The 26,033-nt window shown below is 39.6% G+C and overlaps 1 protein-coding gene across 3 annotated transcripts in view; it reads left to right on the forward strand.

Moving 5' to 3' along the window:
• The window catches only part of PTPRZ1 (protein tyrosine phosphatase receptor type Z1), a 174,375-nt gene extending 154,369 nt beyond the window's left edge, over window positions 1-20,006 (forward strand). For all 3 annotated transcript variants that reach the window (XM_060108768.1, XM_060108766.1, XM_060108767.1), the window contains 13 exons: window positions 1,441-1,523; window positions 2,838-2,972; window positions 3,523-3,657; window positions 4,731-4,894; window positions 6,501-6,636; window positions 8,041-8,187; window positions 11,142-11,235; window positions 11,557-11,630; window positions 13,645-13,773; window positions 14,225-14,371; window positions 16,186-16,328; window positions 17,343-17,478; window positions 19,075-20,006. In XM_060108768.1, coding sequence (XP_059964751.1) covers window positions 1,441-1,523; window positions 2,838-2,972; window positions 3,523-3,657; window positions 4,731-4,894; window positions 6,501-6,636; window positions 8,041-8,187; window positions 11,142-11,235; window positions 11,557-11,630; window positions 13,645-13,773; window positions 14,225-14,371; window positions 16,186-16,328; window positions 17,343-17,478; window positions 19,075-19,215 — 1,664 coding nt within the window. In that variant the 3' untranslated portion in view covers window positions 19,216-20,006. The remainder of the gene's footprint in view (window positions 1-1,440; window positions 1,524-2,837; window positions 2,973-3,522; window positions 3,658-4,730; window positions 4,895-6,500; window positions 6,637-8,040; window positions 8,188-11,141; window positions 11,236-11,556; window positions 11,631-13,644; window positions 13,774-14,224; window positions 14,372-16,185; window positions 16,329-17,342; window positions 17,479-19,074) is intronic.
• The last annotated feature ends 6,027 nt before the right edge of the window (window positions 20,007-26,033 follow it).

Consider the following 26,033-nt stretch of genomic DNA (forward strand, 5'->3'; position numbering starts at 1 on the left):
TCTGGTTCCATTCTAGTTTCTGGAATGGGAATTTTTACGATCACAGTTCTAAGTAGTTTGCATGGATGCTGTCTTTTTTTCCCACAAGGTTTACACCAGTCTTTCCATTTTTGATAGAAAGTTCTGCTTCATGTTTGTCTTTCTCAACAGAAGCAGCTATCCTGCTGCACATAAAAACTCAATTGCTTCTTGGACAGGGTGAAGTGGTTGTTAGACCATTCTCTCTACAAGCTAAATAGAAAATACCCACCAGCTAATTAAGAAGCCGATAGAGATTAACATTTGTTGAGCACCTACTATGTGCCTGGCACTGTGAATTCGTCATTTCATTCCATCCCTGAAATAACCTGGCAAGATAGAGGTAATAACAGTCCTACTTTGAGATGAAGAAAAGCAACCCGGAAAACTTACCCAGTAATACCCTTCTGAAAATCTGAAAAGCAAAATGCAAAAGTAGCCTGCCATCCAAACCCATCTTTCCATGGCCACACATCTATTTCTGCCTACATTTCCTGCATCTTTGTGAGCTGCTAATGTCACCAAAGTATTATTATCCCAGAATGTCTCTTTAACTTGTCATAGTTTGCTGTATTCATTTTTTCCTCCTTGAAAAAGAAAAATAGTCTGCCCAGTGAAATCACCAAGTGTCCTTCTAGTGACACTTTCCTTTCTTATTATGCAGTTCCTCCAACTATAGTTTCTCTGTAGGACTGAATTTAATCCCAAATGCCTCATTTCAACACATTGAATTATGACCTTGCACCATGTATAAGTTACCACGGTTTTCATCCCCTCTTCACTGACAGTACAGGATCCGTGTCCTCCGTTCTTGGGCAGTTATTACCCTGCCTCCCTTTGCAATAGTTCCTCTTTGAGGTCTTCCCTTGAAAGAGCTGTTTGCTCTAACCATTCACGGAAACTTTCTAGACCCCTTCTGCTTCCTTCTCTACTTCTTCCGCCATCAGCCTCCTGTTCAGAGCATGCGTGCTGCCATCCTTCCTGAGCTTTCTCACACCCCCGTCACTATTCTCTCCCCTTCACTGGCTCTGCAGTGTTCACAGCCCCAGTATCCACCTTTAGAAACCCATCTACGATGCCAACTTCAGGATTCAACCTCTATGAAAAGGTTTATTTTCATCCCAAACCAATACAGTTTCTGTCTTCGTGTCCCTCTAGGACTCTGCACCTCTCTCTCGACACCAGAACATTCCTCTCTGTGTATAGGTCCATTCTCACCTTCCACACTGGAAACCTTGAAAGAGGATTTTGTTGTATTTATCTTTATTTTTGTCATCTCTGTATCCTCCAAAAGCTGACTAAAGTAAATGATGTTTGCACTGATTTTAATTGTATTTGATAAATTATTATGTAAATATAAATGAACTTTATGCTGAAAAGCAGTTCGTGCTATAGTGAAATATTTTCTTTTTTTTATTACAGATGATCATAGCAGGGTTAAGCTTGCACAACTTGCTGAAAAGGATGGCAAACTGACTGATTACATCAATGCCAATTATGTTGATGTAAGCGTGTTTCAACTGAAATTTTATGAAAATTATGTTAAACTATGAATTTATTATACCATGGTATTGTACATAGAATAGTAATAAGTATTAAATGAAAGATAATAAAAAATACAAATTAGTAGTAAGAGATCCCGTAGCTAAAGGTTTTCAGATTGAATGGCATTCAAACTATTGTACTTGGTTTATCTCCTGGGTGAGACAGGGAATTGAGGCTGAGAAATTACATTCAAGGTAGGATGTATATATTCTGATAGTTTTATAGCTCCTTACATAAGAGGGGTAGGATCAGTGCTTACTTGGAATGTCCCATAGTTCCTAGCACATTACTATGTAGGTAGCAGCTGATAGATAAATTTTGACTGAAAAATTCTCAGGGTAGTACTGGCTAAAAGACAAACACATGATTTCTAAACCCGTTACCAGCCTTTATAATCTGGGGCCCTTCTCAGGATACCCAGCTTTGTGAAACTTACTGGAGATCTCCAGGGACTGTAGACCACTGACTAACTTACTGGTTTTTTTCCTGTGGTCAGTTGAATGCCAATGGAACTCAGTTATTTTCTTGACACTGACCTTGCAGTCTAGCTGCCTTCAGGTTTATGCTGTTTGGAACAGTTAATTCAAAGAAGTGAGTACCAAATATAAGCATACTGTAGGTTTGTTGTAGGCAGCCACTTCAGGTATGTCAGATTGAATATGAGCTTTGGAGTTAGAACTGGTTCTGAATCCCAGCTCTGCCATAGACTAACTGTGAAAGCTTGGAAAACCACTTAACTCCTCTGAGCTTCAGTTTCCTATCTCCAAATCAGGGATGATGCTTCCATTTTGCATATCAATTAAGGATTAAGGTTAATGTTTGTAAACTATCTTGGCCAACAGTGAGTAATAAGTGAAGGATAGCTATTAATGATTAGCATGGCTCAGTGCCACCAAGGAGAGGGTAAGGAGAAAACACCAAAGGTTTCCTGACTGTTATAGACAACTGAGCCCAAATGCCTCAAACATATTCCAAAGCAGCACAGTTAAGCACCAAATGTTAAGCATAGTAAACAGACTTGGATTAAATGCACTTAGACCAGAGGTGCAGAGAATAGTGGTTGTGTCAGTGCAAAAAGAACTCTTTGTTTTACAAAAATTATAACTAAAGAAGAGTTGCTGTCTTTGCTAGTACTAGTAAGTTTCTCTAGCTTTGAAAGTTTTTATTTTTTATGGCTTTCTTTTATAGCAAAAATCTCCTGATCTTAGAAACTGAACAGATAAAAATGGCATACAAATTTGTTGGTAAGAAACATTTGTCATTTGTTTCTTCAGGGCTACAACAGACCAAAAGCTTACATTGCTGCCCAAGGCCCACTGAAATCTACAGCTGAAGATTTCTGGAGAATGATATGGGAGCATAATGTGGAAGTTATTGTCATGATAACAAACCTTGTGGAGAAAGGAAGGGTATGAAGGTCATCTATTATGCCATCCCCGAGATAGTGCTTAGAAATGCTTTAAGTTGCTTTTGATAGAGTCAGCATTAGGAAGCAACAAAAGTCAGGGAAGCTAATCAGGATTCCTTTCAAGTATGACAGCTTAAGGGAAAGTGTTAAAGGTCAAAAAGTTTCACTGTAACTCAAGCTACCTGCTATTTAAATGCATTCTTCATTCCGTAAGACAAAGCAAATGAGGTTCATTGAAAAGCGATGCAGAGTGAAGTAGATTTTAATTCATTGGAGCTGGATTCTAGTCCTGGCTTTATAGCGACTCAGTACATCTGACCTCACTTTCCCCATCTGAAAGGGGGGAGTTTGAATCTGATCATCTCAAGTCCCTTTCAGCCCTGTAATTCTCTCTCTGCTCTCCTCTACAACAAATCTGCAATCACTTAGAACAGAAAGAACATGTTTAGAAGAATGAGGGAGTCATGATATCAAATCTTTACTGATTTCAGGGATGACTTACACTAAGCATTTGAAATATGAAAAGAGCATCTTGACTTTCTCTTTTGCAGAGAAAATGTGACCAGTACTGGCCTGCTGATGGGAATGAAGAGTATGGGAACTTTCTGGTCACTCAAAAGAGTGTTCAAATGCTTGCATATTACACTGTGAGGACTTTTACTCTAAGAAACACAAAGATCAAAAAGGTGAGTCCACAAATGATGGCTATCATCAACTGAGTAATACATCTCGATCCTTTTTTAAGAAAACAGGTGGTATAACCGAAACAGGGTAAAAATACAAATAATTAAAAGCATTAAGAGTTCTTATCACAGGGCTTCCCTGATGGCGCAGTGGTTGGGAGTCCGCCTGCCGATGCAGGAGACACGGGTTCGTGCCCCGGTCTGGGAAGATCCCACATGCCGCGGAGCGGCTGGGCCCGTGAGCCATGGCCGCTGAGCCTGCGCGTCCGGAGCCTGTGCTCCGCAACGGGAGAGGCCGCAACAGTGAGAGGCCCGCGTACCGCAAAACAAAAAAAAAAGAGTTCTTATCACAGCTACACCTCAATCTCAAAAGTTTCTTCCAAGTCTCTTAATGCCAGATGTGGCTTTAGCACCATATTGATCATGGTGCCAATGGTTGCAGTGATACAGGAGCAAAAGTCACTGCCCCATGTGATAACTGCACATCCAACTGAAAATAGTGGAGACTGAAAAAGGGGAGGAAAAGAAAAAGAGCAAGTTATAAGTCAGGGTTCCTTAGAAAAACATATATCTGTATGTAGATATATATGTATGTGTGTGTGTGTGTGTGTGTGTATATATATATATATATATATATATATATATATATGTATTTAAAGAGAGAGAGAGGGTGTTTTAAGAATTGACTCCAGGCTGGAAATTCAGGCAAGATTTCTACATTGCAGTCTTTAGGAGAATACCTTCTTCTTCAGGAAACCTCAGTCTTTGCTCTTAAGGCCTTCAACTAACATTATGGAGCATAATCCACCTTACTGGAAGTCTTACTGATTTAAATGTCGATCACATCTAAAAAATACCTTGACAGTAACATCTGGTGTGACAGGTGTTTGACCAAACTACTGGCCACCATAGCCTAGCCAAGTTGACACATAAAATTAACCATCACAAATGACAGTGTACTTTTTTAGCTTCGTTGTGAACCACCAACATCAATCTATGAATCCTGAGTTGATGCTTAAGGACCCCGTGTGTGCATGTTCCTATAATTAGCTGATTAGCTGTCTGGTCTCTTCCAGGGTTCCCAGAAAGGAAGACCCAGTGGGCGCGTGGTCACCCAGTACCACTACACTCAGTGGCCTGACATGGGAGTGCCAGAGTACTCGCTGCCCGTACTGACCTTTGTGAGAAAGGCATCCCATGCCAAGCGCCACACAGTAGGGCCTGTTGTTGTCCACTGCAGGTGAGTCTCAGCGCCAGGTTTCCAAATCCATAGAATTGCTTATGCTAACAAAAAGGGAACCAGTGGAACAAAGCTTTTGCCAAAGTGGGAATGATTTCACAAACTGAGGGGCATGAAATGTTGGTTACTGGGAAGTGAGTATGCCAGACCCAGAATTGGATTGCTGAATATTTCAAAGCACCAGGTATTTCTATGATGTATAATATTCTACTTGATTGGTTAATTGGATTTCAGCTTATTAACTGTGTGAAGCAGGCAGAACAACGTTTTGTCATTAAACAAGCATTTATTACAACATAATGTCGTGGGATAAAAATGCTTAAGACACAACCCCTGTTCCTAGGAGTTAATAGTCTATTGTAGACTTAATATGCCAGGTTTACATTAGAAAAACCAAAGTGCACAAAGTATGGGGAATTTAGCAAAATATTTTAAGTTGTTTTAAAGCAGTTTGGGGTCAAAACCCCGTTTGTCATTTTCCTGAGTTCTGTCTAATATATCCTATTGAATGTGTAATCAATTCATCATTGCCCAGGTAATTTAATTTCCAAGACTGGGTGAGTGAATAGACATAATGATATTTCAGAGAAAGAGAAAAATGTGTTAGAGGCTTTAATATTTTTCAGTTAAAACAAAAATAGCAGTTACTGTTTACTGCGTGCTGACTTCTGTGCCAAGCTTTATGACCACAAAAGTCAAATGCATTTCTATGCGGAGTATTTTTGTCAAAGCAGTGTCTGTGTTTTTACAGAAACAACTGTGTTCCTTTGATATGCAGAGTATCTCACACATTCTGATTACCTATCTCAGGAGTTATCCTCAAAGTTTGAGAGACCTATCTTGAGTTTTTTATCTGTGAGCCTGACAATAAGCTGAGGGAAACAGGAAGATGCAGGAAAAATAGCTGTGAAGGTCAGGGATTGTTTCCCAGCGAATGGAAAAGGCCCAGAGCCTTGTGCAGAGCGGGTGCTAATTCTCCACTCTAGTACTTCCTACTCGTCAGAGCATTTGAAAAGAATCCCTGTCTCTGAATTTTGTCCCTCCAGTAGAGGCTTTGAAGAAGTTGTTAGATAATGGCCCTTTAGAAATGACTGAAGTTATTCTTTATTCTTCACCATCTCACTGAAATGATATTTTCAGCTGAAAGCCTTCGCAAACTCTTTTTTTCCATTAATGTGGAAACCTTTACAAACATGTTTACCTGACGATACAGACCCAGAGACCTTGTCTTTTCAGAGTCTGGTGAGGCTGATGCTTTCATTCTTCTCAAATTAAACGTCTATTTGCTCTACTATGATACATACTATTTCCACTGTATAATGTAGAACGAATAATAACTGTAATTGAAAATAAAAAATCTCCAACAGGAATAATCAGATTGCTTTGGAGTTTGACCTGTAAGCAAGAAAGAAAGAAAAGAGAAAACTTTGTTTGTTATTTGAAGCATTGTGCTTAACTCCTAAGCTGCTTACTGTCTTGCTGAATTACTTACTAAGTGGCTCATTTGCTTGGAGAAGGATAATAATTTACAAGACAGCCGGGAGTGACCAATCCTCAAATGTATTTTATGTTGACATTGAAGTCTCTTTCTTTGTGTGCTCTTCAGTGCTGGCGTTGGAAGAACGGGCACATATATCGTGCTAGACAGTATGCTGCAGCAAATTCAACATGAAGGAACCGTCAACATATTCGGCTTTTTAAAACACATTCGTTCACAAAGAAATTACCTGGTGCAAACTGAGGTATGATAAAAAGGATAATTTCCTTTATCTAAGGGTTGGAAGTGTCCCTAAACTGCTGGATAGACCAGAGTTTGTATTACCAGGTGCGTTAGTCCCATGGGGCTCCCTGTAATAAAGTGCTACAAACCGAGTGGCTTAAAACAACAGAAACGTGTTTTCCCCTACTTCTGGAGGATAGAAGTCCAAAATCAAGGGGTAAGCAGGGCCATGCTCCTTCCGAATCCTCTAGGGAAGGATCCTTCCCTGTCTCTGCAAGCTTCTGATAGCCTCATATTTCCCTGGATTTGGCAGCCTAACTGCCTCCTTCTTCACACGGCTGTCTTCCCTCTGTGTCCGTGTCTGTGTCCAAATTTCCCTCTTCTTATAAGGACACCAGTCCCAACCTCATCTTAACTAACTACATCTGCATCGACTCTATTTACAAATAAGGTCACATTCTGAGGTCCTGGAAGGTTAGGGTTTCAGCATATCTTCTGCGGGGGCGGGAGGCGTGCACAATTCAAACTATAACACCAGGTACTTGCACATAAGTCATGGATGGACCGGTTTTGTCTATTTTATGACCAAATGGGGAATATCTTTAAAATGACACTGGTCACAGGCAAGATTCAGAAAAAGAGTAAGTGGATCAGTCAACCCTCATCTCCTCTTGCAGAATCCTGCATGTAATGAATGAATGGATTTATTCTCATATTTAAATAGTATGAAGTATGCTCAAATTATTCCCTTTTTTAAGCCTGGATCATTTACCCATATCTGACACAGGACAAACTCTGCCTACCTGTATTTTATTTTCACTATTTCTAAATAAAAAGGGATTTAAATTGAAAACTATGTATAGCAGCTTGAAAGCAATAAGAAACATATGACTGAGTGGGCTTCCACACCAAACCAACCAAACTTCATTCCATCAAGGAAATGACATGCTAGTCAGATAAGACGAGGGAAGAGTCTCATACATGAAATAGAAGATAACTATTAAAAACTGTATAGATAATTGTACTAAATTATATATGACTGGCTAAAAGGAGAATTGGAATGGGGAGAAGGGGAAGACCCATCAGAAGTAGAGAAGTCCGTGCAAAATGTGGAAGAGGGTCTCAGGTTTGAAGGATGAGCAGAGAGGGCATTGCTTTGCCTCCCCAAATCTTCCAGTGATCTCCTTCCCTAAACGCCAATGCACAAGAAATAAAGAGGTGAGGGAGGGAAAGAGTTGTATTGTTTCTGGATGACCACCTTTTCCTCCATCTGACTTCCTGCCAGGACTAGTAAGCAATCTCTGTGGGTCTTCCCTTCCATTTTGTAAAACACTTTTTTGTCCATCAGTGGAAGATACTACTTTTGTACCTCAACACAGATAAGGAAAACCTGAGGTGATATCCCTGTTTGTCATTGCTTTGCCAGGAACAGTATGTCTTTATTCATGACGCGCTGGTCGAGGCGATACTTAGTAAAGAAACTGAGGTCCCGGACAGCCACATCCACGCCTATGTTAATGGGATCCTCATTCCTGGACCAACAGGCAAAACAAAGCTAGACAAACAATTCAAGGTGAGTTCTCTCGGAAGCCCCTCTCTTGGGTGTCAGCACAGGTTGGAATGTTCCTGCATCTCCTCATTTGAGTGGACAAAGCCATGTGGACAGGCTGAGCGCTCTGTTGGCCCCGTGGCTTTGTTGTGTTCTTTACAACAGGCCACAAAGCCACTTGGCAAATTTCAAGAACCTTAATTTTGAGTAGCGAGAGGGAAAGTTCTCAGAAACCCTAGAAATGCAGACGTGGTCCAGGAAGGGAGGGCACAGAACAGAACAGGAGGAACAGGCAGAACTTCTGACACAGACGGTGTAAGTGCTCTTCTCGCTCTGAGAAAACCAGACCACTTAACCACGAGTGCTGTGGCTCAGGCTGTCTGTGCTGCTCTTTGGAAGAGTCTGTCTCACTTGAAGGCCCCAGACTAGAATAGGCCATCCCACAAGAATAGCTTCTTCAACCCCAGTTTCTCCCACCCACCCTGTCACGAGGAAGTCAGCTAGACAGGGGAGCATGCCTTGTTCAGTGTGCTACCTCTCACAACTTAGCTCTCTGACTTCCAGAAACGAATCAGCAAAGAATTCAGAAAGCAGTTGTTACCAGACCTGCCTGCGGAGATAGGGGGATTTGCAGAGCTGTCGTCTTCCAGAGGAATGAAGGCTATGTTATTTTGTTCCCCATTATTTCTATACTAACCTCTTACTTCTCAGGGTTGCTAGAGAAACAGGGCCAATTTCTGAAGAGGGAATGTCTAGGGAGAATTCAGAAGGCCCTGGAAAAACCCAGGAGAGTTAACAAACCTCAAGATTGAAGTTTTTTCTCAACATAGAATATGTAGTCATGAGTTCCCTCTGACTTTTTACCTTCTCGTTCAGCACCTTTTGTGCTTTGGGAGGAGTAAGAGACAGATGAGGGGTGGAAGCTGAACTTAGAACTTGCAGACAGGAAAACATAAATGTTTTATTCAGCCAAGCTTATCTGAGTCATAAAGGAACACTTTAAGGACGACAAAGTGCACAATACAGCTTCCAGAAACAGATAATAAATATAAAGCATTAACATGATGTTGCTAGGATGGCTTTTTTCTAAGTTAAAAATATACATCTATTACCCATTTTCTTATTTAAATATGATTCACCCCCTACACAATTAAATTAATAAAAGAATTGATATCACTTATACTTGAAAATTCAGGATCAAAATGGAAATATCAATTATGAGATCAGAATCTAATTAAAAACAGAGACATTTGACTCTGTTTCCTGTTAACATCCTAACTAGGGAAATTTGGAGGGGGTGTGTGTATACTGTCCTATAAGAAAAGATATTTATTCAAGTTTACCCATAGAAAAATGTCCTTGAAATGAATTGCATGTCTATTTATTCAACAAATATTTATCAGAAACCCACCTCAACATTGAAAAGTAAAGAATCAGGACTTCCCTGGTGGAGCAGTGGTTAAGAACCTGCCTGCCAATGCAGGGGACACAGGTTCGAGCCCTGGTCTGGGAAGATCCCAAATGCCATGGAGCAACTAAGCCTGTGGGCCACAACTACTGAGCCTGCACTCTACAGCCCACGAGCCACAACTACTGAGCCCGAGTGCCACAACTACTGAAGCCCATGCTCTTGGAGCCCGTGCTCTGCAACAAGAGAAGCCACCACAGTAAGAAGCCCGTGCACTGGAACAAAGACCCAGTGCAGCCAAAAATAAATAAATAAAAATTTATTTAAAAAAAAAAAAGAATTGAAAACACTAAAGCAATAGTGAAAAATAAAGAATAGAAATTTGTTGTACTGTATATGAAAGACTTTTTATGCAAATATAATAAATTTTATGCAAATATAATAATTAATATTGAAAAACAGACAAATGAACCAGAGGAACCATGTGTGTATGGAAATTGTTATATGAGAGATATAACATTACAAATTGGTGAGGAAAGACAGATTAGTCAATGAATGATATTAGGACAATCTCCATGTAAAAACAAGTACAGTTAGGTCCCTACCACACCTCAAACAGTGAAATTATTCAAGATGGATTAAATATCTAAAGATGAAAACAAATTTTTATAACTATTATAAGAAAATATTGGAAAATATCTCTTGAGGACTTCAGGGTAGAGAAGGACTTCTTAAAATGTTACATTACAGAAATCTTAAGGAAAAACTGAATTGGCTGTAAATGTCTGTGTGATTAAAGAGAACAAAGACATTTGCAACTTCCTTAGCAGACTGTAGCCAAAACCCCCTACAAATTAGTAAATGAAAATGAAGTAGAAATATGAAAAGGCAATCATCAAAGAAGAAGTAACTAAAATCAACAATTCCACAATAAGTAAGGAGATGCACATCAAAACTGGGATATACTTTTTTCATCTGTTAGCCTGTCAAAAATTAAACACCAGTGACTCCTAATTCTTTATAGAAACCCTCACATGTATGCACATTAAGAAATATACAAGGGATATTCATTGCTACAAAGTTTGAAATAGCAAAACATTGGAAATAACCCAAACATTCACTAACTGGGGAATAGATAAATAGCAAGTAGATGATTCGTGTGATTGAGTACTAAAATAATGAATAAAATCCAACTATATGCATATATATGTGCACACACACATACATACACACTCACATGCAATTTATCTCCCAGCTGCAGTGTGAGATTTAAGTAGAGAAAATGGAGGGCACACACCATAGAGGGAGATTCCTAATGCTGCAAGTCAAACTAGACATCAAGTGTTCTCTGCTTATTCCAACCCTCCTGGTATAGAATATAGGACATAGATGTACCAGGGAGTCCCCAGAACAAGTTTAATTCAAGAAATTCTTGGAAAATAAGTCAGATATATTTATATTCAGTATCTTATCTTTGTTGAGTCTCCTGTGTATATGAGTGTGTGTGTGTGTGTTTATTTGAGGGGCTTAAATGAAATAATCTGTATTTTTCCTTGACACCCTTTCTCAGCTCCTGAGTCAATCAAATATACAGCAGAGTGACTATTCTACAGCCCTAAAGCAATGCAACAGAGAAAAGAACAGAACGTCTTCCATCATCCCTGGTAAGCTATGTTGAATTTTGGAAGAAAAAAACCCCCAACTTTTTAAATAATAGAAACCTTGTAGATAATTTGACAATATTTGTACATCTTGGAACAAAAACAATACACATATTTTTCTAATCATGCCAGATAATATAACTTAACAAGGACTCTTAAACCTTGAAGTCTTCATCTGGAAGTGCAAAATACATAGAAAAACTAGCTTAAAAGTCAAACACACTCTACTTGCAAAATGCAGTTATGTTTTGCCATTTGCAGGGGAAGGGAGGAGATACAGTGCTAAGAGCTTACTTGTTTATGATGAATGTTCTTTATTCCCAGTGGAAAGATCCAGGGTTGGCATTTCATCCCTGAGTGGGGAAGGCACAGACTACATCAATGCCTCCTACATCATGGTAAGTCAGAGAGCCACCGGGGAGACTGCTGCAGCTTGCGTTATCAGAATCAAAACCAGAGTCGGGGGCTTCCCTGGTGGTGCAGTGGTTGAGAGTCCGCCTGCCGATACAGGGGACACGGGTTCGTGCCCCAGTCCCGGAAGATCCCACATGCCGCGGAGCGGCTAGGCCCGTGAGCCATGGCTGCTGAGCCTGCGCGTCCGGAGCTTGTGCTCCGCAACGGGAGAGACCACAATAGTGGGGGCCCATGTACCACAAAAAACAAAACAAAAAGAAAAAAAAAAAAAGCCAGAGTGGGCTGCCCAAAGCAGTGACTGGCAGATACGGGAGGCACCACGGGTGGACATGAGTCGTATCTGATGACTGCAGGCTCACAGCCCACAGCAGCAATAGAATCACAGCATTCTTTGATGTTTTTATGTGTGCTGGGACTGGAGAACCCTTAATCAAGACAATGAGTAGATGTGGGAACCAAACTCACCATGAGTAGATACAAAACATCCACTCATCCATCTAAGCTCCATTTCATTCACCAAAGCAGATTCCCTGCAGACCCTGGATACACCAGCTTTAGCAAAGTCCAGTCTCATTCACATTACCACTCCAGGTTTGCAGCATGGTTCTCACCCTGCAAACTGGGCTCATTTGGGGACTTGGATTTCTAAAGATACAATACTTTCTGCATTTAGATCTACTATCAGAGGGATGAGTGTTTTAGTAGCTGTTGTGTGACCTTCATTTCCATTTTAGGTCAATCAATCACAGAGTTTGCCTTCAGATGAAAGGGTCCTAATCCCCGTGCCAAAATCACTGTTCTGTTTATCTAGAAAATACTAAGGTATATCCATGCAAGAAACAGGGAGATGTGTGGAGGTGGCATCTAAAAGCATGCCACACTTAAAATAGGGGCATCTTAATACTATAGAAAGCAGATATTTTTACTCAAAAATTGAGAATGGGTTAAGAGAACAAATATACATATTGCATTGTGTGCTGGTTAGATAGAAGACAGACTGTTCTTGTCAAAAAAATAATTGAATGCTGGAAAATATTAGCTACAAAGCTTGCTACATTACGTCTGAAGATTTACAAAATAGGATGAATTTTTATCTACCTGGAATGACTTAAGTGGGATATTGACTGAAGTTGCAGGATAAACTAGAGGTCCTTTCAAGGTCTCTTCCCATCCAAAGAATCTACAATTAACCAGAAAAACATTTAATTATGTACAACCTGCTCATTCAAATCCGAATATATGAACTTAAACGTTTTCTGCTTCTCAAACAAGATTGTAACCAAAACAAAGTAAATTAAGTAGAATTCTACTTGATGAATAAATGAAGATAAAGCTTAAAAAATAAAAAATGAACATATTCCACACTTCGTATGAGCCCATGGGGGATAAGAATGCGATCTAAGAGATTCCATTGCAGAAGGGGCTAACTGAGCCATGATTTTGGTAAGCAGTAACGTGGAAATCATGATTAATTCAATGGCACCAGCTTTCAGGTTTCTGCAGCAATATTTGCAAGGTGCCCCCCCCCGACCCCGCTCCTCTCCTGTAGAGGCAGCCAGGGTGTAAAGGTATCCGGTTGCCAGTAGGTGTGAAATTTAGCGCTCTGCCATTGGGACTTGTGAAAAGTAAGAAATATAAAATCTCTAGATTTCTGTTCTATCTCGTGTGAGAGACATAGTCCAGAAGCCATTTTTGTTGTCTCCTCCTAGAGGTGATAGCTGGGTAAGCTTGGGCACAGCACTTAATTTCTTAAGCTTCAGTTTAATCACCTATAAAATGAAGATCACATTCCCTTTCTCATAGTACTACTGTGAGGACTAAAGGAAGAAAGTGCTATACCTGGCATATAGGAGGGGTCTGTAACATTGGCTATAATAATCATATTATTTATAGACACAATCTACAAATAAAAAGACAGTAACCATTAACCTATAAATGTTTTTGGAATGTTTAAAGTCATATGCCAAGGCTCTTTCTGTCTTCTCTTTGGTTTTGTAGGGTTATTATCAGAGCAGTGAATTCATCATCACCCAGCATCCCCTTCTGCATACCATCAAGGATTTCTGGAGGATGATATGGGACCATAACGCCCAGCTGGTCGTTATGCTTCCAGATGGTCAAAACATGGTAAGTCCCTCAGGTCATTTTTGGCATGTTCTTTACAGGGTAGGTATCAAGACACAACCACCAGAAGTCCAGCATACAAAGAATGTATTTTTTTCAACCAATAAACTAATATTGAAGTTGCACCTTGTCTATTATTGGACTTGGTTTGGATGCAATATCCCAGGTCTGAAATTGTTGAATGACAGTTTTAAATAAAAGTAGGCTGAAATTAACTTACGTATTTATTACACTGCTTAAGGAAATTAGAATTGCAATCATGAAGGAAGTCGGTCCATATGTTTCTATTTATATTTTTTTAAATAAAACTTGTTAGGATATTTTAAGAGTAAATTTTGAGATTCAAAGAAAAATTTGAGTTGAATTGTCTATGGCAACCAGTTAACTTCGTTTCACAGTCTGACTTAAACATTTTATTAAAATCTAGACTCTTCTTTGGTTTTTAATCCTCCAGGCAGAAGATGAATTTGTTTACTGGCCAAATAAGGATGAGCCTATAAATTGTGAGAGTTTTAAGGTCACTCTTATGGCTGAAGAACACAAATGTCTGTCTAATGAAGAAAAACTTATAATGCAAGATTTTATCTTAGAAGCTACCCAGGTATGGACATAGTTTAAATGACAAACTTTTCATCTTAAGCACATGTTAAATATATGCCAATTTAAGAATCTCTCCTAGAAATAAAAAGAAGGAATCTGATTTCTTACAAATTGAGACAGATTACCCAAATAATAAATTTTACCTTACTTGTCATTTTCATTTTCAAAATCTTATAGAATCATTAAACAATTAGCCATCACTAAACTCCACCATCCCTGACTTCTACACACACAGGAAGTCAAAGATTTCTCTTTTACTCCAAAGCCATTGCTGATAGAAGTTAAGTTGAAAATAAACAGAGTAAAAAACTAATTTCATTAATCCTAATTCTCATGTTTTAAGGCAAGTCCTTACCTTGTATTCTCCTAAATAAAATGGGAAAAATATTACCTACCAAAAAAAGCTTACTGCTCTCTATTGATGTACAGAGGGTTGTTAAGTGAAGAACTGCTTTGAAAACATGCAGTGCAATGAACTAGTGTTGTTTTACTAGACTCCTGATTATCTACAAGGCACCAATTGGAATTCTTTGGCAATAACTGTTTCTATGATTACAGCACAGTTCATAAATTATTGCATAGCTCCTGTGAAAGACTGAAAGATGCTAATAATGATGAGTAAAGCATGTGAAATTCAGAGGCCTTTCTCAAACAGAAAAAAATAAATCATGTTTTAGATGGTTTAAATGTTTCACTTTACCCTAATTCTGAAACTGGTAAAACATATAGGGTACATGAGAAGATTGAGTATTCGCTAGAATATTTGACCAAAATTTATAAAATTGATAATGCAAATACATTGTTTTCTAAATGTTTTATAGTTCTGCCTGAAATTGATGTGTTATATTTTGTGAGTCAAGGGTCCAATTTTATTATTTTTGTGTGAATAACCACTGTTCCAGTATCATTTATAGATCAACAATACCAGTTCAAATTTCTATATATGTATAAGCCACTTTGGGAAACTGGGGATCAGAGCTTTAAGAGATTTAAAGTCACACAACCTGGTTTGGTCACTTAATAAGCAAGGATCAGAACTGAGCCTGGAGTGGAAACCATGTCTCCAACCTCCTTACCAGCATTTCCCACACTGTGTCAAGCAATCTTATTCTTCCCTTAGTTAAACCTGAGTAATGCTGGTATTTGAAGAAGTCTATGCTATTTTTTTCTTTTTTCTCTTTTTAAATTTAAGTATAGTTGATGTACAATATTATATGTTACAGGTGTACGATATAGTGATTCACAATTTTTAGAGGAAAAAGTCTATGCTATTTTTTAAAACTAATTTTAAAACTGAAGATTTCTTTTTGTAAGTTTAAATTTATCAGCACAGATACATCTTTGTTCATGATTTGTTTGGCAAGATAAGCCCATAAACAAGGTTTTGTTTTGTTTTTTTGCGGTACGCGGGCCTCTCACTGTCGCGGCCTCTCCCGTTGCGGAGCACAGGCTCCAGACGCACAGGCTCAGTGGCTATGGCTCACGGGCCCAGCCGCTCCACGGCATGTGGGATCTCCCCAGACCAGGGCACGAACCCGCGTCCCCTGCACCGGTAGGCGGACCCTCAACCACTGCGCCACCAGGGAAGCCCCAAGGTTTATTTTTGAATAAAAAAGAGATCACCTCTGTACATGGCAAATGTGGTGTCGCGGCAGTTTCTCCCTTCCATGATGGAGGACAGGCTGCAACTACTGCTGCTCACTCAGCGTGTTTTTGGTTTTATTGCCTTCCTATAATTCCTGACTTTCCTCAATTCATCTACTCACCAACCAATATGACACTTTCTAAAACAGCAATTTTTATCTCTTCTTATAGGATGATTACGTACTTGAAGTGCGGCATTTTCAGTGTCCCAAATGGCCAAATCCAGATAGCCCCATTAGTAAAACTTTTGAACTTATAAGTATTATCAAAGAAGAAGCTGCCACCAGGGATGGACCCATGATTGTTCATGATGAGTAAGTTCCACACTTTAAATCAATTCACACCTGACATCCTCTGTGTGTATGTATGTTTCTGTTGTCTTTGTACTAACCTAATACTTTGGACCAATCGTGAATTGTTCAGCCAGGGTGGATCATCTGCTTCTCATGGACAGGATTAACGCAGAATAGTTTTGGGGTTTTTTTCCGCTTCTCTGAGAGCTCCTGTTGAAGGCAGGAAATGTGTTCATGATCACAAGCATCTGCTGTTGCATTCTACACTAAGAACACTTTGTGTGATGAGTCCGTGTTTTACAACCTGAATTTTCAGGTGCTAACCAGCGAGGCATCTCTCAGCTGTTGGCTTCCTGGGATAGGAGTAAAATTGATATATTTTTAATTTACCAGAAACAGGAATTTTTATCCAATAGATCTTTCCAAGTTTCAGTTGTGAACAAATAAAAAATGCATATGCTGGAATTATGTTATATATCAATACATATTATATATGATGCATATGATAATATTACATAATATATATTATAACCTCAGTCAGATCATTTTGATTGACTGCCAACCCCTTCCATAGTATAAAAATAAGAAATGGGGCTTCCCTGGTGGCGCAGTGGTTGAGAGTCCGCCTGCCGATGCAGGGGACGTGGGTTCGTGCCCCGGTCCGGGAAGATCCCACATGCCACGGAGCGGCTGGGCCCGTGAGCCATGGCCGCTGAGCCTGTGCGTCTGGAGCCTGGGCTCCGCAACGGGAGAGGCCACAACAGCGAGAGGCCCACGTACCGCAAAAAAAAAAAAAAAAAAGAAATGTATCACCAAATATTGAACTTCTATAAAGTATCTCATTACTAATATCATGAACACCCCCCAGTGATTTGAAGTAAACCACGGTTCCATGCACTATAAAGTAATGAGACAACTTATTAAAAATTTCAATGTTCTTACTGCAAAATTATCAAGGCCATGTGCTCTGTGGGTTTCAAATGTGAACATTTGATGCACCTGAACGAAGTCTTTGTCCCTTCCATTTGTTTCCAGGCATGGAGGAGTGACAGCAGGAACTTTCTGTGCTCTGACAACCCTTATGCACCAACTAGAAAAAGAGAATTCAGTGGATGTTTACCAGGTAGCCAAGATGATCAATTTGATGAGGCCAGGAGTCTTTGCTGACGTTGTAAGTACTAAAGCAGCGAACCAAACTTTTCTCATTAGAGCGCAAGTTACTTTCTAGAGGCTACCAAAATCATTTTGTCCTGTATCAAAAAAGATCACATTGATAATATAAGCATGTAGTTTTCAAGCTGAATTATGTTCAGTTTGCAATCCATAGAACTGGAGCAATGAACATCTAAAGTTTATTTTCCAGAAAATTGATGGATCAAAATTTTAAAATTTCATTGTGTGCCTTTTTGCAAGACTTATTGTAATTCTGAAAAATATCCTCAGTAGAAGCACCAATTAATCTGATTTATCCAACAAAAAAATAGTTATTTTCCCGGGGGTTAGGATTCTACATAGCCTCAAAGAAGAGTCAGAAGATAGACTTCAGCTGCTCACCTTTTTCTCAAGCCAAATCCATTTTCTGAACTTAAGAAGTAGCTAATTCTGGGGATAGTTTTAAAAAGAGAGAGAGAGAGAGACACTCGTACAATCAAGAAAGAGCATAGCACATCTGGAAAAATAAGTCTCAACTCTGAGAATAATTTGGAAGTTTTTTTATTATAGAAACAAGAACTAGAAAGACAATAGGGAACTTTGTGCAAATGCCCCAGTGGGAGAAGCTTAGGTGGATGCAGAAGTCATAGGCTCACTTCCAGCTTCCTAGTCTGGGTATGTGTAAGGGCCTTATAAAGAGTCCATTTTCAAAGCTCTAGCCCAGACCCGCTGGCCAGAGAGTAAGGTAACCCTTGTGCACATGCACTTCAGAGGAGCCCCTATTGAAAGTCTCATTCAGGAGAGTTGAGTTGTATCAAGCTTGTCTTGTATGAAATTGCTTTCGGCGGACTAAACTTACACCCAAGTTTCACAAATGCATTTAATGAGACGTGTAGTCCTAATGATTTTCTACTATGGAGCCAGCCACTTGCTCATGTTCTTTGCAACTACCTTCCCCCACCTCACCATCCCCAAGGTGACATCTGTAAGAGAACAACTCCTTTATTCTTCTGTGTGTCTCTACCGTGAGACCACAGCAGGGTACACAGGCACACAGTCTCCTTCTCACCAAGCAGGACATAAGACCCGTCGGGCTGGTAGAGTGTGAAGGATACTTGGTAAACAGTGGGTCTTGTGAAAGGCCTGCATTCCTCATGAGTTCCTGGGCGGACAGTGCAGTCCTGAGACCTCTTCATAAATAGACAAACCCAACAGATTTTGTAACCAAAGGCAAAAGGAAAATGAGTCACTTAGTGGGTTACAGGAGCCTAGTGCCAAAGGGTTTACACACAAGTTGATAAATCAGTATCAGAACCTTATCACATCACCTTCTGATGCCATGAAGTAAATGAATAAGAATGGAGTGTTTCCCATTGGCAAATGTAGTGGGCCAGTGTTCTAGGTCAATGAATGTTGGCTAATTATAGAGCCACTTTAAGTGTAATCAGAAAGAGACATTAATATGGATGGTGTACCTCTGCTGATTATAACAGAGCCCTGAACACAATGCCTTTCTATGACAGTGGCAAAGGGTGACTAAACACCTTGCTTCTTTTTACAAACGTATGTCTTCAGCGAGCTTTCTGTTTCTGACCTCCCATTCTCTGTTCCCCAGGAGCAGTATCAGTTTCTCTACAAAGCAGTCCTCAGCCTTGTGAGCACGAGGCAGGAAGAGAATCCGTCCACCTCTCTGGACAGTAATGGCGCAGCGTTGCCTGATGGAAATATAGCCGAGAGCTTAGAGTCTTTAGTTTAACATGGAAAAGGGTGAGAAGCGTCCACATCTGGGCATTGTTTTCCTCTTTCTAAAGTTAGACAGGAAAATTAGTCCAGTTCTTCTGTTATCTGTTTACTTCACATCACCTGACAGTAACTATCATGGCATAGGATTCTGCTGCCAAGTTTACATCATTAACAATGTGTGCCTTTTTGCAAAACTTCTTGTGATTCACTTATTGTGTTTAAACTAAAATGATTGAAATTGACCGTATTTCCAAGAATGGAATTGTGGTATCTTTTTTTCATATTGATTTTAACAGAGAATTTCAATTTATAGGTATTAGGAATTCCCAACTACAGAAAACATGTTTGTTTTTAGTGTCAAATTTTTAGCTGTATTTGTAGCAATCATCAGGTTTGCTAGAAATATAACTTTTAATATAGTATACTGTAAATAAAACACTCTGTTCCCTATGATATTCAACATTTTACAACCACAGTATTCACCTAAAGTAGAAATAATCTGATACTTACTGTAAATACTGCTCTAGCATCTCCATGGACCAAATTTATATTTATAATTGTAGATTTTTATATTTTACTACTGAGTCAGTTTTCTAGTTCTGTGTAATTGTTTAGTTTAATGTTGCAGCTCATCATCTAGTCTTACTCTGTGAGTCTTCTGATACTGTTTTGTGTTGTGATTAACTCTGTTTTAGCATGTAATTTTAACTTTTATGGAAAATAAAAATACATTTGTTTTGAAAGAAGATGTTTTTATGAGAATAACACCTTACCTGACATTGTTTAAATGGTTTTTATCCAAGGCATTGCAAAAATAAATATAAATATTGCCATCAATTTGTGTTTGCTTGTGGAGTGCTGAGGCACGTGTAGCAGAAAATTGTAGATGTGTTCCCTCTGAGATTATGGACGTGAAAGAAGGTTGATGGGATGGGACAGTGTATAGAGCTGATTCCCAAACTGTGCCTTAAGGCACACAGGAAATTCACAAAATTGAAGATTTTTGAGGACAACACAGCAATGTGTACTGACACTACACAATTACTACTATTAAATTATTTGGATCTAACTACTTAATAAACAGAACCATTATGTATTTCCTTTGGTTTAGGGAGCAATGAAAATGTTACTCAGAAGCTGAGGGCATGATGTACCAAGAAGTGTTGGGAAACTGGTTTAGAACCAAGCTGGGAGTTAGAAGCAGGCAGATTTGCCAGCCAGGGAGAAGCTAAGCTGGTTTGGGAGCCAAGTGGGCGAATGGACAAGGACCAGGAGGTCCTAACTCCCAGAGTGGAAAAAGGTAAGTCCTAGGTGACAATCCTATTGTCAGAATTTAAGAGCTACGTGGAGGTGAGGGGCAGGAAAACAGGGAATCATGGGTAACAAGCCTGCTCTGATACTGGAAGCAGTCCCCTGCCTCAGCCAGGAGTGTTTTAGAGCACTGCCCGCAAAGGGGGCACCAGTCCCCAAGAATGCCCAGGTCAGTGCCTAAAGCGGGAGGCCAGGAAAAGTTTTGTTGAAACCAGTGGTTCTCAGAGTATGGTTTCCAGACCAGCAGCATCAGAAAAACCCAGGAACTTGTTAGCAATGCAAATCCTGGATTTCCATCCCAGATCTAAAATATCGGAAACTCTGAGGTTGGAACTCAGCAATCTAATGCAAGTTAAAGTTTGAGAACCACTGGTCCTTAGCAACAACAATTCAGAGAGCCTCCAGTTTCCTCAAGCAATATCAGGAAAATTTCACCAAATCCTTAAAATAGAACCAAAATTTATAAGTTTCTACTTTTTTAGCTTTCCTTTTAAAGCAATAGTCATGAAGAGTTATAAAATAGAAAAAAATTCCAACAAATAGTGTCACAAATCACAAAATATTCATAAGTACTGACCTACAGGGTATAAAAAAATTAACATGCTTCTTTCTCACCCTCCCACGGAGAAAAGCCAAAAGGTTAATTTTGATTCCTTGGTTGCTTTTCTAGCCTTGTCTCTTAGTCCTCTTGTTTTACAGTTTTGTTTCCCCATAACCCACAAAGTCTAATCTTAACGAGGAGTCCATGTCACAATTATTTTTTCTATTTTTCCATTTGCCTTTGTCCCAGGAACAAATGGCCTTTGAAGGGATATAGAATTTTTTTTTCCTTCATGGTTTTTTTTATTAGTGAGGTGCCTTGTAGAGTCTCTTCCAAGAGAAAGTAATGTTGCAAGTGCAGGTATGATAATCAAGTATTTTATAGACAAATTCTAATAAAAATACCCTGAAACCAATAAAAAAGACAATCCTGTCAGATATAACAATCTTTCCTCATCTTATGAAGCTTAACTCTGAGACAATAATCAATTATGAGAAGTGAAAATAAATGAAGCCTCATAAGTAAGCCTCATAAGTCTTACCCAATTATTTACATCCTTTACCAAAATTTCATATAGTTTTATTTCATTCACTGCTTTTATCCACACGTTGTTTTATTACATAATTGTGGCCTTGTTATGAATATGTTTTTATGCTGCCTTTCATGTTGTTACATAAGCATTTTTATTACACATAATTTATAAACCTATCATTGTTACTGTGTAATATTCTATCGTGTATAGTGGTTTTCAAACAGGGATAGTATTGCGCCCCAGTGTCTGGAGACATTTTTGGTTTTCGCATCTGAAGGGGATGTGCTGCTGGCACTTACTGGGCAGAAGCTAGAAATGCAGCTAAACATTCCGAAATTCACAGGACAGCCCTCACAACGAAGAATCATACAGCACAGCATGTCGATAGTACCAGGGTGGAGGAACCTGCCCTCATGATGTACCGGGGCTCTTGTGATCACTTTCGTGGTGTCAGCTGTTTAGGCTCTTTTCAAATTCTTCCTAAACTACAAAACTATGATAAACATTTCTTTATGTAAAAGCCTTTTACCATATTTAGGATGTTTCCTTAGTACCAATTCCTGTAAGTGCCAGTTGCTGAGAAGATTGTATGAATATTTTTATGTGTCTTAATACTCTTTGGCTTTCCAAGAGTTGTACAGTTTACACTCCCACTGCTCAGGTACTGGAGTCTTAGGGCTCCACTCCTGGGTTCAGGCTTCTGCTCAAACATCTCTTTGAGCAGCATTCCCCAGTCGGCCTGTTGGAAACAGCATCCCTCTCCTCCTAAGGAAGATCTTCAAAATATTTAGCACTGATCATTGGAAGGGACTTGAGCTGGCTCAGTGTCCCGTGTGTGCAAGCCGAATGTCGGGCCCCCTCTCCGCAAGCCCCTCACCCCAGGCCCTCCCGTCTCCTTACCCTGCTTTTTCTCCGGAGCCCATTTTGCTTCCTGACATATTTTATATTTGTTGTCTGCCCCCCCCTATTAATATACAAGCTCCATGAGGAGAGGAACTTTGGCTCTTGTAAACCTCTGTATTTCCACACCTAGAACAGGACTGGGCACATTAAAAACACTCACTACATTTTAGATAAATGAATGAATAAGGAGTGAATTAATGAATGAATTGGGGTTGTTTTGTTTTGTTTTATCTAGGACAAAAATGCTCTTTAATGATCCTGGGAAACCCGACACTCTATAGGTAGTGTTCCTCAGCATACAATAAGTGTATCAATTTTGACCCATTTTCTTTTTCTGTAGCACCTTTGTAGATTAACCCAATTGAGAAATGGTGTTCTATACAGACTTTATCTACAATAGTAAATCACGTAGAGCAGTTTTGCTATTTGCAGAGAGGTATTAAAGATGAGCATGATCCATCTATTTAGCTAAATGCACCGGAACTATATATAGTCCATCATAGTTCTCAGTCTCATACTACCTGAGAATTTATGGCAGCTGCTTCTTCATATCAAATTAATACAAATATTTAATATGTGCATGTTCTACCCAATATTACACCATAGGACTCTTACTTAATTTTCACATTTCTCACTTGAAAGCCCCTAATTTGTTAGCATCCAAAATGACTTTAATAGACAAAATTTAGAAAATAAGAACCCTTTATAAGCAGATACATTTTAGTTTCTTAGAATTGAATTCCATTCATAAACAGCACATAGAATCAGAAATACTAAGTATTTATTGAATTAAAATGAACTTTTTAGGGAAAGTGGGAAAAATATACACATTTGTCAAAATACACAAAAACACTTATTATAAATCATGATTGATTATCATCCACTCACTGGCTAATTGCAAAATATTCTTGTATGTTAGAGGTTTCCTCCTCATTAGTACAATATTGGTGTGTTAGAGTAGGTGGTATTAAATGTTAAGGCATATAAATGAAACACACTACACTGGTTTTAAAAATCCAGACATCCGGGACTTCCCTGGTGGCACAGTGGTTAAGAATCTGCCTGCCAACACAGGGGACATGGGTTCGAGCCCTGGTCTGGGAAGATCCCATATGCCGCGAAGCAACTAAGCCCGTGGACCACAACTACTGAGCCCGTGCGCCTAGAGCCTGTGCTCTGCAACAAGAGAAGCCACCACAATGAGAAGCCCGGGCACTGCAACGAAGAGTGGCCCCTGCTCGCTGCAACTAGAGAAAACCCGCGTGCAGCAACGAAGACCCAACGCAACCAAAAATTTTAAAAATAAATAAATTTATATATATTTTAAAAATCTGGGGCTTCCCTGGTGGCGCAGTGGTTGAGAGTCCGCCTGCCGATGCAGGGGACATGGGTTCGTGCCCCGGTCCAGGGAGATCCCACATGGCGTGGAGCGGCTAGGCCCGTGAGCCATGGCCACTGAGCCTGCACATCCGGAGCCTGTGCTCCGCAACGGGAGAGGCCACAACAGTGAGAGGCCCGCGTACCGCAAAAAAAAAAAAAAAAAAAAAAAAAAATCTGGACATCCTTGGCATTAAAGTTAACAAGTTTCTTAAGGTAATCATTTTTAAAAAGAAAAAATAAGATTTGGAAGTGGGAGTAAGAAAAACTGTGTGTGAGATGGAAACTTCTATTTACGTACACAACAACAAACTCCTAATCAGCCTCTCACCTGGGGCACATTCTAAGCAGCTCAAGACACACAGCCTGACCTTTGAAAAACTTCCCGAATGTGCTAATTTGTAATCCTTTCCTCTGAAGCTTTGGACATGACTTTCTCAGATTCCTATTATCTTGCTTCAATCCTAGGGGAGTTGCTTTAGTTCTGAATTATCCACATGAGAAATGAACCGATGCCAGTAATTTTTTCCTTGCTGCTAACTTGTTTAATGAAGGTATGTATTGAAAACTATAGCATTAAGGTTCCTAATGAAAACTATTAGAGAAGTCTCTTACAGCACTTTTACTTCAGGTAAGTGTTTTAAAGGACTCGGGAAGTTAAAAGCACATTCCTTGGGCTTTTTAGAGAGTAAATGAAAAACATTCCACATTTTGTTTATACAATATGTCTAGTTCTAATCTCACAGGATACATAAAAATGTTCAAAGAACCACCTAGAGAAAAAAAAATGAAATGGTTTGAAAATAACTAAGGCCAATGAGGAAACATTGATAACTGGGGTCATTTACTGTATATTCACAGAATCCACCTACATGCCACTCTCCTTCTGGGGTGCCTTCCTGTGGCAGATTGTATTTTCCAAAAATAGCTCAACAATAGCTTTCAGCCCACATGTGACTCATTGAAACTCATCCCAGTGAGAGGTGGATCTATGGTCCCTTGCCTTGAATCTGGATGGACTTGTGACTACAATGAAAGTGATGCTACGTGATTTCTGAAGTTAAGTCATAAAAGGCAACACAGCATCTGCCTGACTCCCTTGGATGTTCACTCTTAGAAGAGCACCACTATCCTTTGACCAACCCACGCATGGAAGATACATGTGGAAAGAAACCAAGGTCCTGGTCCACTGCCCCAGCTGAGCTAGAACCAACTTGGAATCATGGGAACAAGCTGTCTTTAAGTGGATCCCCCAACTCCCAGCCAAGTGAGACTGGGGGTGGGGCACAGACAAGCTGTTCCCACTGAGCCATGCCCAAATTGCAGCGTGACAGCCAAATAGATAACTGTTGTTTTAAGCCATTACATTTTTAAAAATTTATTTATTTTGTTTATTTTATTTTTGGCTGCATTGGGTCTTCGTTGCAGCAAGTGAGGGCTACTCTTTGTTGCGGTGTGCGGGCTTCTCACTGTGGTGGCTTCTCTTGTTGTGGAGCACCGGCTCCAGGCACGTGGGCTCAGTAGTTGTGGCTCACGGGCTTAGTTGCTCCACGGCATGTGGGATCTTCCTGGGCCAGGGCTCGAACCCATGTCCCCTGCATTGGCAGGTGGGTTCTTAACCACTGCACCACCAGGGAAGCCCAGCCATTCATTTTGAGGTAGCTGGTTCCACCGTGAGAGTAACCAGAACACTTCTTATGCACTTCATTTAACTTTGTGAGGCATATTTTCTCTTCTGTAAAGTCAGAAGTCTGGCCAGATGATAATTTTGGCCCTTTCTTCTCTACAGTCACTTTACAATTCTCCTTATGGAGCAGGTATCTCAATGGCTTGTTTGAGAAGCATGGATCCTGAGGAGTCTTCCAAATGTATCCAAAAGATTGAAAAAACCTCAAAGGTAAAATTGCATGATCTTTAACATAAACTTCAAACAGAAATGTTATTTCAAAAGAGTTATTGCAGAAAAAAAACAAGTGTTTTTGACATCTACTACGTATCAGGCTTTTCTCTTACATTCTCTCAGAAACTTTATAACCATGCTGTGAGTTACTGTTGTCCTCAGTTTATGGAAAAGGAAACAGCTAGTATGTTGTAGGACTAATCACACTACTTCTCAGAGAAACTTCTGTCTCATGAGTCTAGGATGAGGAAAGCTGGAAATATAGAT

The sequence above is a fragment of the Mesoplodon densirostris genome, chromosome 9, assembly GCF_025265405.1.
Source record: "Mesoplodon densirostris isolate mMesDen1 chromosome 9, mMesDen1 primary haplotype, whole genome shotgun sequence".
Taxonomy (NCBI): Eukaryota; Metazoa; Chordata; class Mammalia; order Artiodactyla; family Ziphiidae; genus Mesoplodon; species Mesoplodon densirostris.